The sequence below is a fragment of the Gadus chalcogrammus genome, chromosome 17 (assembly GCF_026213295.1).
Source record: "Gadus chalcogrammus isolate NIFS_2021 chromosome 17, NIFS_Gcha_1.0, whole genome shotgun sequence".
NCBI lineage: Eukaryota > Metazoa > Chordata > Actinopteri > Gadiformes > Gadidae > Gadus > Gadus chalcogrammus.
The window spans coordinates 378,671-391,087 of record NC_079428.1 but is presented as its reverse complement, the minus strand read 5'-3'; the positions used below and the strand labels follow the sequence as shown (position 1 = coordinate 391,087).

The 12,417-nt window shown below is 45.9% G+C and overlaps 1 protein-coding gene across 2 annotated transcripts; it reads left to right on the top strand.

The window, feature by feature from the left end:
* Positions 1-924: 924 nt before the first annotated feature.
* cd99l2 (CD99 molecule-like 2) lies at positions 925-12,037 on the top strand. Of its 2 annotated transcripts, none has more exons than XM_056575607.1 (9): positions 925-1,231; positions 1,731-1,793; positions 3,741-3,830; positions 7,685-7,753; positions 7,963-8,007; positions 8,941-9,060; positions 11,235-11,300; positions 11,417-11,458; positions 11,803-12,037. In XM_056575607.1, the coding sequence occupies exons 1-9, from the start codon at positions 1,174-1,176 to the stop codon at positions 11,829-11,831; spliced, it is 582 nt and encodes a 193-aa protein (XP_056431582.1). In that variant the 5' UTR covers positions 925-1,173; the 3' UTR covers positions 11,832-12,037. The 2 variants fall into 2 exon arrangements, with proteins under 2 accessions (XP_056431582.1, XP_056431581.1); XM_056575606.1 differs by having other exon boundaries at positions 11,750-12,037.
* Positions 12,038-12,417: the final 380 nt, after the last annotated feature.

Genomic DNA, 12,417 nt, shown 5'->3' with positions numbered 1-12,417 from the left:
ATATGGAGGAGGCGCTATATATCTTACAACAACCAAAAAACATTAAAATCTTAATGCATGATTGTGGACCATATGGAAATAGTACAATTCCAGGTCTTCTGGAAATGTTTTTGCTCTCTCATAATTCAGCTTAATGTTGAATATATTGCTGCCTAAGGCCCACTCATTAATGAGAAAATGTCAAACTGGCACTGCATGTTGAAAAGGTTGCTGACCCCTGCTCTATACAGAGGCTCTAGGCCTATATAGAGGGTCTATGAAGGCTCTATATGAAGGCTCTATGGAGGAGGCTCTATATATATATTATTTATATTTACACCTAGAAAACTGACATTGGTTTTAATAATTATTATTCTCCTAATAATATCTCCTAATAATGAACCCCCTCCAAGAATACACTCCCTCCCGCTCCCTCCGCTCAACCTCTGCTGGACTACTATGTATCCCCATCACGACTCATTACAATGGGTGCCCGGTCATTCAGCTGTTCAGCACCCAGACTCTGGAACCTCCCCCCACACATAAAACAGTCAGACACCATTACAACCTTCAAGTCACAACTCAAAACTCACCTGTTCAAACTCGCACACAACGTCTAACTGATCACTGTCTTGATTGTTTGTTTGTTTTGTCTTGTTTTTGTTTTATTTATTTTTTTTATTTTTTTTTTATTATTATTTTTTTACACAATGTCTTGTTTTTAAACGATTTATGATGACTTTATGCTCTGTAAGGTGACCTTGGGTGCTTTGAAAAGCGCCTCTAAATTAAATGAATTATTATTTATTATTATAATAATGGATGAATTATTATGGATGAAGCGTGCAGGAGGTGTCCCGCGGAACGGGCTGCTGTTGGTGATGCGCTGTGATCCCGACATAAGGACCCGCCCTGCAGCCAGCAGCTCTTTGTGCTCAGAGCCACAGCCTGCTGCAGGACCATAGGACAGGGACCAGCAGACCGCAGGACCCAGACCTTAGACCGGACTATAGCGCAGGGACCGGACCCGCAGCCCACCAGGACCCAGACCTTAGACCGGACTATAGCGCAGGGACCGGACACCAGCCACCACGGACCCCAGACGGACCCAGACCGGACTATCACCGCCCGTCCAGTTGGATCCATCAGCGTAACCTTCTCCGGTATCTGCGTCGCTCTCGTGGCTTCGACGCCATGGTGAAGTGCTCGGCATGGCGCCTGCTCCTCCTGCAGTCCGTCCTCACAGCGGGAGGTAGGGCGCTTATATGTGTTGTTTACAGCCTCGGTTAACTGAGGTGAACCCAAACCCGAATCAGAACCAGAACCCGATCGAGACTACTACCCCCTCCGAAACCATCACACCATCACATCACCACACCCATCACACCACCACACCCATCATAAGCATCAACTCCATCACCTCCATCAAACTCACCTCCACCACTTCCATCACACCATCACCATAATAAAGCATGCATGTTGTTTCAACAATTACAACTTTCTTCTTCTTGTTAGTTCACCCCTCAGCCAGTCCACTGAGACACACACACACACACACACACACACACACACACACACACACACACACACACACACACACACACACACACACACACACACACACACACACACACACACACAAACAGACACACAGACACACAGAACTAGGTCTATGAAGCCGTCTATTGATTACAAATCAATATCTATTGGTACTTTATTTTTCTTATTGGTTGTAATTCTTCTTGTGCCAGTCCTCTCTCAGGGCGACTTCAGCCTGGAAGACGCACTGGATCCCGATGTCCCGCCCACAGCTCGTGAGTAGAGGAAACTGTCAATCAAATCAATATGTTGTTATGGAACGCTAAAACCTTATAGCACTGTACTGTATAACCCGATCTTTAACGCTAAGATTACCTTATAGCACTATGTATAACCCGATCTTTAACGCTAAGATTACCTTGTAGCACTATGTATAACACGATCTATAACTCTAACATAACCTTATAGCACAATGTATAACACGATCTATAACTCTAACATAACCTTATAGCACTATGTATAACACGATCTATAACTCTATGATAACCTTATAGCACTATGTATATCACGATCTATAACCCTAACATAACCTTATGTATAACACTATGTATAACCATGTATAACAATATGTATAGCACTATGTATAGCACTATGTATAGCACTATGTATAGCACTATGTATAGCACTATGTATAACACTATGTATAACACTATGTATATGACTATGTATAACACTATGTATAGCACTATGTATAGCACTATGTATAACACTATGTATAGCACTATGTATAGCACTATGTATAGCACTATGTATAACACTATGTATAACACTATGTATAGCACTATGTATAACACTATGTATAGCACTATGTATAACACTATGTATAACACTATGTATAACACTAACTGTGTAACACTATGTATAGCACTATGTATAGCAATATGTATAGCACTATGTATAGCACTATGTATAACACCATGTATAGCACTATGTATAACACTATATATAAAACTATGTATAACACTATGTATAACACTATGTATAGCACTATGTATAGCACTATGTATAGCACTATGTATAGCACTATGTATAACACCATGTATAGCACTATGTATATCACTATGTATTGTATAGCACTATGTATAGCACTAACTGTGTAACACTATGTATAGCACTATGTATAACACTATGTATAGCAATATGTATAGCACTATGTATAGCACTATGTATAACAATATGTATAACACTATGTATAGCACTATGTATAACACTATGTATAGCACTATGTATAGCACTATGTATAGCACTATGTATAACACTATGTATAGCACTATGTATAGCACTATGTATAACACTATGTATAACACTATGTATAGCACTATGTATAGCACTATGTATAACACTATGTATAACACTATGTATAACACTATGTATAGCACTATGTATAGCACTATGTATAACACTATGTATAACACTATGTATAGCACTATGTATAACACTATGTATAGCACTAACTGTGTAACACTATGTATAGCACTATGTATAACACTAACTGTGTAACACTATGTATAACACTATTTATAGCACTATGTATAACACTAACTGTGTAACACTATGTATAGCACTATGTATAGCACTATGTATAACACTATGTATAGCACTATGTATAACACTATGTATAACACTATGTATAGCACTATGTATAACACTATGTATAACACTTTGTATAGCACTATGTATAGCACTATGTATAACACTATGTATAACACTTTGTATAGCACTATGTATAACACTATGTATAGCACTATGTATAACACTAACTGTCTAACACTATGTATAGCACTATGTATAACACTAACTGTGTAACACTATGTATAGCACTATGTATAACACTATGTATAGCACTATTTATAACACTATGTATAGCACTATGTATAGCACTATGTATAACACTAACTGTGTAACACTATGTATAACACTAACTGTGTAACACTATGTATAGCACTATGTATAACACTAACTGTGTAACACTATGTATAGCACTATGTATAGCACTATGTATAACACTAACTGTGTAACACTATGTATAACACTAACTGTGTAACACTATGTATAGCACTATGTATAACACTAACTGTGTAACACTATGTATAGCACTATGTATAACACTAACTGTGTACAGCACATAACCAGATAACGTTCGGATGTGTTCTCCTCCACAGGCGGCCGAACCACCAAAGCCCCGCCCAGCCTCCTGCCCACCAAGCCCAAGGGGCGGGCCCCGCCCCCCCGAGCGGCCACGCCCAGGCCCGGTGAGACCCCGCCCCCGGGAAGAGCTACTTCTATATGAGTTTGTGTGTGTGCGTGCGTGTGTGTAAGTGTGTGTGGGTCTGTTGTTCTGTCTGTCTGTCTGTCTGTCTGTCTGTCTGTCTGTCTGTCTGTCTGTCTGTCTGTCTGTCTGTCTGTCTGTCTGTCTGTCTGTCTGTCTGTCTGTCTGTCTGTCTGTCTGTCTGTCTGTCTGTCTGTCTGTCTGTCTGTCTGTCTGTCTGTCTGTCTGTCTGTCTGTCTGTCTGTGTTTTATATGTAAGGCATGACACATTCCAAACTATAATCGTTAGATGTGTACTAGGGTTGCCGCGGTATACGGTATTACCGGTGTTACCGGTGTTGAGGCCAACACCGATTACTCGGTGTTGAGGCAAAAAAAAAAAAAAAAAATTTGATTTTTTTTTGTAATAAAAAAAACATTTAGTAAAAATTAATAATATAATTATAATTAAGAAAATTCAAATGTGTAGAATGGGCCACAGTTCTGCTCTGTGCGGGAGAATTGGTGCGCCGAGAATTGACGTGCTTCCTTACAAGACCGGTAACCATAGCAACGCCGGTAAACAAACCCCGCGAGGCCCAATCCCTACGTGAGCTCCCCGCGCAAGGGCCATCCGGAGGCACACAGAGCTTTTGGACGTGATATTATGATACATAAAATTACATTATACTGTTATATATAGAACGATATAAGACGCCCAGAATTGGCGCGCTGCCAGCCGCTGTCACCGAGTGTGAGAGGAGAGTTGACGGAGAAGATGGCGGTTGGGGTTATAACTATAACTATAGGGTTAGCCTGACTGGCTAACCCTATAGTTTCAAAGTTAATACCGTTTATACCGGTAATACCGGTGTTGACACGAGCGTATTACTCAGTGTGAAAATGTCCACACCGCGGCAACACCGCATCAGCCCGGACCTATTTTACCATTATTAAAAAATCAAGAAAACCCTGATTCTGAAATGTGTATATATATATATATAAATATTTATGTATACATATATATGCATATATATTTATAAATATATATAAATATATATAAACATTTATCTATATATATATAAATATAAATATTTATAATATAATTAAAGGCACCCAGTGCAACTTTCGAGGCTTAAAAATAAACATTCAATTTCTAGTCTTTTTTACACGTAGTAAGTTTCAATAACTCCATACCATTACATACCGACATTTAAGCAGCAAAGATGTGTAAAAAAAACTAGAAATTGAATGGTTATTTTTCATTGAATGTTTACATAAAGTTGCACTGGGTGCCTTTAATATAAGACCGAGTTAATGGGTTATTATCGCGTTAATTTTACAAGCCCAATATATATATATATATATAGGTCTGATTCGTCGTCATTAGAAGAACGCACTAGCTTCAGAGGTCAACCGTTCTTGACCTCTGATTCTTCTGGTTGGCCTCCAGGGGTTTGAGTGACAGCCCCTTCCAGCTCCTACCACTCTTCCCACCCGCGGCCCAGAGTCCTTCTGCTCTTAAACAAACCGGCTCCTTTGCCTCCCCATAGTGTCTCCACGTTGATATGAACTGAAGTCTGATGCTCTGTGGGGGCTGTGTATGGATCCCACCACACCACTGCTCTCAGGTCTCCTACCATCCACCCAGTTACCTCCAGGATCTTCAACCTTTGACCTTTACATCTTTTCAGGCAATGACTTTGATTTGGCTGATGCCCTTCTGCCCAGCAATGACAAACCTGAGAAACCCAACAGAAAGAACCAGGGAGGTAGGCCCACCGGTCCATAGCCACCAGTAGAGCTCTCACCAGCCCATAGCCACCACCAGTAGAGCTCTCACCAGCCCATAGCCACCACCACCACCAGTAGAGCTCTCACCAGCCCATAGCCACCAGTAGAGCTCTCACCAGCCCATAGCCACCACTAGAGCTCTCACCAGCCCATAGCCACCAGTAGAGCTCTCACCAGCCCATAGCCACCAGTAGAGCTCTCACCAGCCCATAGCCACCACCACTAGAGCTCTCACCAGCCCATAGCCACCACCACTAGAGCTCTCACCAGCCCATAGCCACCAGTAGAGCTCTCACCAGCCCATAGCCACCACCACTAGAGCTCTCACCAGCCCATAGCCACCAGTAGAGCTCTCACCAGCCCATAGCCACCAGTAGAGCTCTCACCAGCCCATAGCCACCAGTAGAGCTCTCACCAGCCCATAGCCACCGCTAGAGCTCTCACCAGCCCATAGCCACCACCACTAGAGCTCTCACCAGCCCATAGCCACAAGTAGAGCTCTCACCAGCCCATAGCCACCAGTAGAGCTCTCACCAGCCCATAGCCACCACTAGAGCTCTCACCAGCCCATAGCCAACACCACTAGAGCTCTCACCAGCCCATAGCCACCAGTAGAGCTCTCACCAGCCCATAGCCACCAGTAGAGCTCTCACCAGCCCATAGCCACCAGTAGAGCTCTCACCAGCCCATAGCCACCGCTAGAGCTCTCACCAGCCCATAGCCACCACCACCACCAGTAGAGCTCTCACCAGCCCATAGCCACCACCACCACCAGTAGAGCTCTCACCAGCCCATAGCCACCACTAGAGCTCTCACCAGCCCATAGCCACCGCTAGAGCTCTCACCAGCCCATAGCCACCAGTAGAGCTCTCACCAGCCCATAGCCACCAGTAGAGCTCTCACCAGCCCATAGCCACCGCTAGAGCTCTCACCAGCCCATAGCCACCACCACCACCAGTAGAGCTCTCACCAGCCCATAGCCACCACCACCACCAGTAGAGCTCTCACCAGCCCATAGCCACCACTAGAGCTCTCACCAGCCCATAGCCACCGCTAGAGCTCTCACCAGCCCATAGCCACCAGTAGAGCTCTCACCAGCCCATAGCCACCAGTAGAGCTCTCACCAGCCCATAGCCACCGCTAGAGCTCTCACCAGCCCATAGCCACCACCACCACCAGTAGAGCTCTCACCAGCCCATAGCCACCACCACCACCAGTAGAGCTCTCACCAGCCCATAGCCACCACTAGAGCTCTCACCAGCCCATAGCCACCGCTAGAGCTCTCACCAGCCCATAGCCACCAGTAGAGCTCTCACCAGCCCATAGCCACCAGTAGAGCTCTCACCAGCCCATAGCCACCGCTAGAGCTCTCACCAGCCCATAGCCACCAGTAGAGCTCTCACCAGCCCATAGCCACCAGTAGAGCTCTCACCAGCCCATAGCCACCGCTAGAGCTCTCACCAGCCCATAGCCACCACCACTAGAGCTCTCACCAGCCCATAGCCACAAGTAGAGCTCTCACCAGCCCATATCCACCAGTAGAGCTCTCACCAGTATCTCTCCAGTATCCCACCAGTGTCAATCTAGTGGCTCACCAGTATCTCACCGCAACTCATCCTCATCTCACCAGTATCTCTCCAGTATCCGACCAGTATCTCAGTCACCAGTATGGTCTTTGATAAATCCTATGTAATGGTCTGAGCTTCAGGTTGAGGAGGGGGGAGAACTGTCCAACGTGGAGCGTTAGACTGCAGCCGCCATTTAACCCTCTGTGTCAGTGTTACATCACTTTGATTTAAAACTATTACTGCATTAACTAATGTTAATGAATGGGGAATTATGGTACTGTTATTGTAAAGTATAACAGAATAACGTTTTGTTCAGAACAGTGTAACATTGTGTTCAGAACAGTATAATGTTGTGTCTGTTGTCTTCATGTTCAAGATATTTTGAAGCCTCTTGAGCTTTAACAAAAGTGTGGCTAGAGAAATTTAAATGATCCAATCCTCAACCATTTCCTCCACCATAATAAGTGTCTTTGTGTCCAACTGTCCTTCTGTTCAGGTGGGATATCAGACGACGATCTCTTTGGCCTCGTTAAGGATGAAGACTACAAACCGGACAAAGGCAAAGGTGATGAAGTGCTGAACATACTGAGAGGTCTTGAGTGTCCATCTAGGCTAACGAGGACATGGTAGAGAGATGTGTCAGGCTTCCTTATCAACCAATGAGGATCATCTTGTATCAAGATCAAAGTCCCTAAATCAGTTTACATAATGCAGGTAAACATAAGGATAGAACAGACTCGACTTGGCTCTACTCTTTGTCCTGTTTATCACTAGGCAACCAACCCAGCGACGGAGAGAAAGGCCAAACCGATCTAACTGGTAACCTTTGCTTTACTGCTTCACTCTGTGTCTGCTGTGGTTTACTGTGTGTCTGCAGTGGTTTACTGGTTTACTGTGGGTCTGCTGTGGTTAACTGGTTTACTGGTGTGGTTTCCTGGTGTGGTTTACTGATTTGATGGGTGTCTGCTGTGGTTTACTGGTTTACTATCCGTCTGTCCGGGGGTTACTGGTTTACTGTCTGTCTGGTGTGGTTTACTGGTTCACTGGTGTGGTTCACTAGTTTACTGGTGTGGTTTACTGATGTGGTCTACTGGTCTACTGGTGTGGTCTACTGGTGTGGTTGTCTGGTGTGGTTTACTGGTCTAATGGTGTGGTTCACTGGTTGTCTGGTGTGGTTCACTGGTCTACTGGTGTGGTTCACTGGTGTGTTTCACTGGTCTACTGGTGTGGTTGTCTGGTGTGGTTTACTGGTCTAATGGTGTGGTTCACTGGTTGTCTGGTGTGGTTCACTGGTCTACTGGTGTGGTTCACTGGTGTGGTTCACTGGTCTACTGGTGTGGTTCACTGGTGTGGTTTACTGGTCTACTGGTGTGGTTTACTGGTCTAATGGTGTGGTTTACTGGTCTACTGGTGTGGTTCACTAGTGTGGTTCACTGGTCTACTGGTGTGGTTTACTGGTGTGGTTCACTGGTGTGGTTTACTGGTCTACCGGTGTGGTTTACTGGTCTAATGGTGTGGTTTACTGGTCTAATGGTGTTGTTTACTGGTCTACTGGTGTGGTTGTCTGGTGTGGTTTACTGGTCTACTGGTGTGTTTCACTGGTTGTCTGGTGTGGTTTACTGGTCTACTGGTGTGGTTCACTGGTGTGGTTTACTGGTCTACTGTCGGGGTCCACTGGTTGACTGGTGTGGTTCACTGGTCTACTGGTGGGGTCCACTGGTCGACTGGTGTCTTTGACTGCTTGTTCTCCAGGCTCCGGGGCCGAGGTGGGCACCATCGGCGGCATTGTGAGTGCGGTTGCCATGGCGCTGGTGGGGGCGGTCACCAGCTACATCTCCTACCAGAAGAAGAAGCTGTGCTTCGGGATCCAACGTGAGGAACCTTCTGGACTGAAGCTCAGTCTGACGTTATCACAGGAGGCCTGAGCGACTGACCGTTATCACAGTCCGTTATCACAGAACGTTATCACAGAACGTTATCACAGGAGCCCTGAGTGACTGAACGTTATCAAAGAACGTTATCACAGGAGCCCTGAGTGACTGAACGTTATCAAAGAACGTAATCACAGGAGCCCTGAGTGACTGACCGTTATCACAGGAGTCTGACTGAACGTTATCACAGAACGTTATCACAGAACGTTATCACCGAACGTTATCACCGAACGTTATCACAGGAGCCCTGAGTGACTGACCGTTATCACAGGAGTCTGACTGAACGTTATCACAGAACGTTATCACAGAACGTTATCACCGAACGTTATCACAGGAGCCCTGAGTGACTGAACGTTATCAAAGAACGTTATCACCGAACGTTATCACAGGAGCCCTGAGTGACTGAACGTTATCACAGAACGTTATCACAGAACGTTATCACAGAACGTTATCACAGAACGTTATCACAGGAGTCTGACTGAACGTTATCACAGAACGTTATCACAGAACGTTATCACAGGAGCCTGACTGAACGTTATCACAGAACGTTATCACAGGAGTCTGACTGAACGTTATCACAGAACGTTATCACAGAACGTTATCACAGGAGCCCTGAGTGACTGACCGTTATCACAGAACGTTATCACAGGAGCCCTGAGTGACTGACCGTTATCACAGGAGTCTGACTGAACGTTACCACAGAACGTTATCACAGAACGTTATCACAGGAGCCTGACTGAACGTTATCACAGAACGTTATCACAGAACGTTATCACAGGAGCCTGACTGAACGTTATCACAGAACGTTATCACAGGAGCCTGACTGAACGTTATCACAGAACGTTATCACAGGAGCCTGACTGAACGTTATCACAGAACGTTATCACAGAACGTTATCACAGGAGCCTGACTGAACGTTACCACAGAACGTTATCACAGAACGTTATCACAGGAGCCTGACTGAACGTTATCACAGAACGTTATCACAGGAGTCTGACTGAACGTTATCACAGAACGTTATCACAGAACGTTATCACAGAACGTTATCACAGGAGCCCTGAGTGACTGAACGTTATCAAAGAACGTTATCACAGGAGCCCTGAGTGACTGACCGTTATCACAGGAGCCTGACTGAACGTTATCACAGAACGTTATCACAGAACGTTATCACAGGAGCCTGACTGAACGTTACCACAGAACGTTATCACAGGAGCCTGACTGAACGTTACCACAGAACGTTATCACAGGAGCCTGACTGAACGTTACCACAGAACGTTATCACAGGAGCCTGACTGAACGTTACCACAGAACGTTATCACAGGAGCCTGACTGAACGTTACCACAGAACGTTATCACAGGAGCCTGACTGAACGTTACCACAGAACGTTATCACAGGAGCCTGACTGAACGTTATCACAGAACGTTATCACAGGAGTCTGACTGAACGTTACCACAGAACGTTATCACAGAACGTTATCACAGGAGCCTGACTGAACGTTACCACAGAACGTTATCACAGGAGCCTGAATGAACGTTACCACAGAACGTTATCACAGGAGCCTGACTGAACGTTACCACAGAACGTTATCACAGGAGCCTGACTGAACGTTACCACAGAACGTTATCACAGAACGTTATCACAGGAGCCTGACTGAACGTTACCACAGAACGTTACCACAGAACGTTATCACAGGAGCCTGACTGAACGTTACCACAGAACGTTATCACAGAACGTTATCACAGGAGTCTGACTGAACGTTACCACAGAACGTTATCACAGAACGTTATCACAGAACGTTATCACAGGAGCCTGACTGAACGTTACCACAGAACGTTATCACAGGAGCCTGACTGAACGTTACCACAGAACGTTATCACAGGAGCCTGACTGAACGTTACCACAGAACGTTATCACAGAACGTTATCACAGAACGTTATCACAGGAGCCTGACTGAACGTTACCACAGAACGTTATCACAGGAGCCTGACTGAACGTTACCACAGAACGTTATCACAGGAGCCTGACTGAACGTTACCACAGCCCTGAGTCTGATCAAGGACTATGACGGTGTCCTGTGTGTCCTCAGAGTCTGACTGAGTCCTGTGTGTCCACAGAGAGTCTGAATGTGGACATGATGAAGTCAGAGGCCCCCGACGCCGTGGTGGCCACCGAACCACAAGGTGAGGATTATGGACACCGTTCACTCATTCATAACGGATGGTTGGTCCATTCAGGGGTCATAAAGAAGAGTTCTCTCAGATTAATTTTTTGATTGTAACTCAGTTTCCTTCTCCAGTTCAACAGTCGCTGATGGAAACCAAGGCTGAGCGACCGCCAAGTGAAGACAACAACGTTTAACACACACACCCTCACACCGACACACACTGACACACACACACATAGACACACACACACACACACACATACACAGACAATCAGCTCTGCTGATGTGGCAGAGCTCTCTGACAGACGTGGTATTATGGTTCAACTGCTGACTGGAGCTCATGTACATGTGGACGTAAAGGATGTTTACACTGTCAATAACAAGCAGCTTAATGGATTCTCAGAAAAAGGCAAAAGATAAATGGAAACAATCCAACACTGAATGCTGGTTACTACCTGTTCCCAGGGGGAGGTCCCAGTGCGATCATTGGATGACTGCTGCTCACTTCCTGTTCCAAGGGGGAGGTCCCAGTGCGTTCATTGGATGACTGCTGCTCACTTCCTGTTCCCAGGGGGAGGTCGCAGTGCGTTCATTGGATGCGTAGTCTGTACACTGAAGTGGTCTTGGCTCTGGACCTGGTCGACAAACCCCCCAGGTCCTGGTCCACAGACTGCCCCCCCCCCCCCCCAGGTCCTGGTCCACAGACTAGGGTCACAACAGGGCCACCACAGGGCCAGGCCAGCCCAGGGCCACCACAGGGCCACCACAGGGCCAGGCCACTGCAGGGCCACCACAGGGCCAGGCCAGGCCACCACAGGGCCACCACAGGGCCCAGGCCACCACAGGGCCCAGGCCACCACAGGGCCACCACAGGGCCAGGCCAGCCCAGGGCCAGGCCACCACAGGGCCACCACAGGGCCCAGGCCACCACAGGGCCCAGGCCAGTACAGGCTTCAACCTCACCAGTACATTTTACACATTGGACCTTTAAACAAGATGAACACGTTATAATAATAATAGATAAAAACTACTAACCTAAACTAACTAATGCATATAATCAAAGTAAATGTGAGCCCAAACATGGGGGGTCAAATGTTGACTGCTGTCTACATCAACTCACATTGTTAACCAGA

Coding starts and splice junctions, on each gene's coding strand:
- cd99l2 (XM_056575607.1), top strand. CDS start 1,174: ATGGTGAAGTGCTCGGCATGGCGCCTGCTCCTCCTGCAGTCCGTCCTC. Junction 1,232..1,730: donor GTCCGTCCTCACAGCGGGAG/GTAGGGCGCTTA, acceptor TTCTTGTGCCAG/TCCTCTCTCAGGGCGACTTC. Junction 11,459..11,802: donor CAAGGCTGAGCGACCGCCAA/GTGAAGACAACA, acceptor TCCTGTTCCAAG/GGGGAGGTCCCAGTGCGTTC.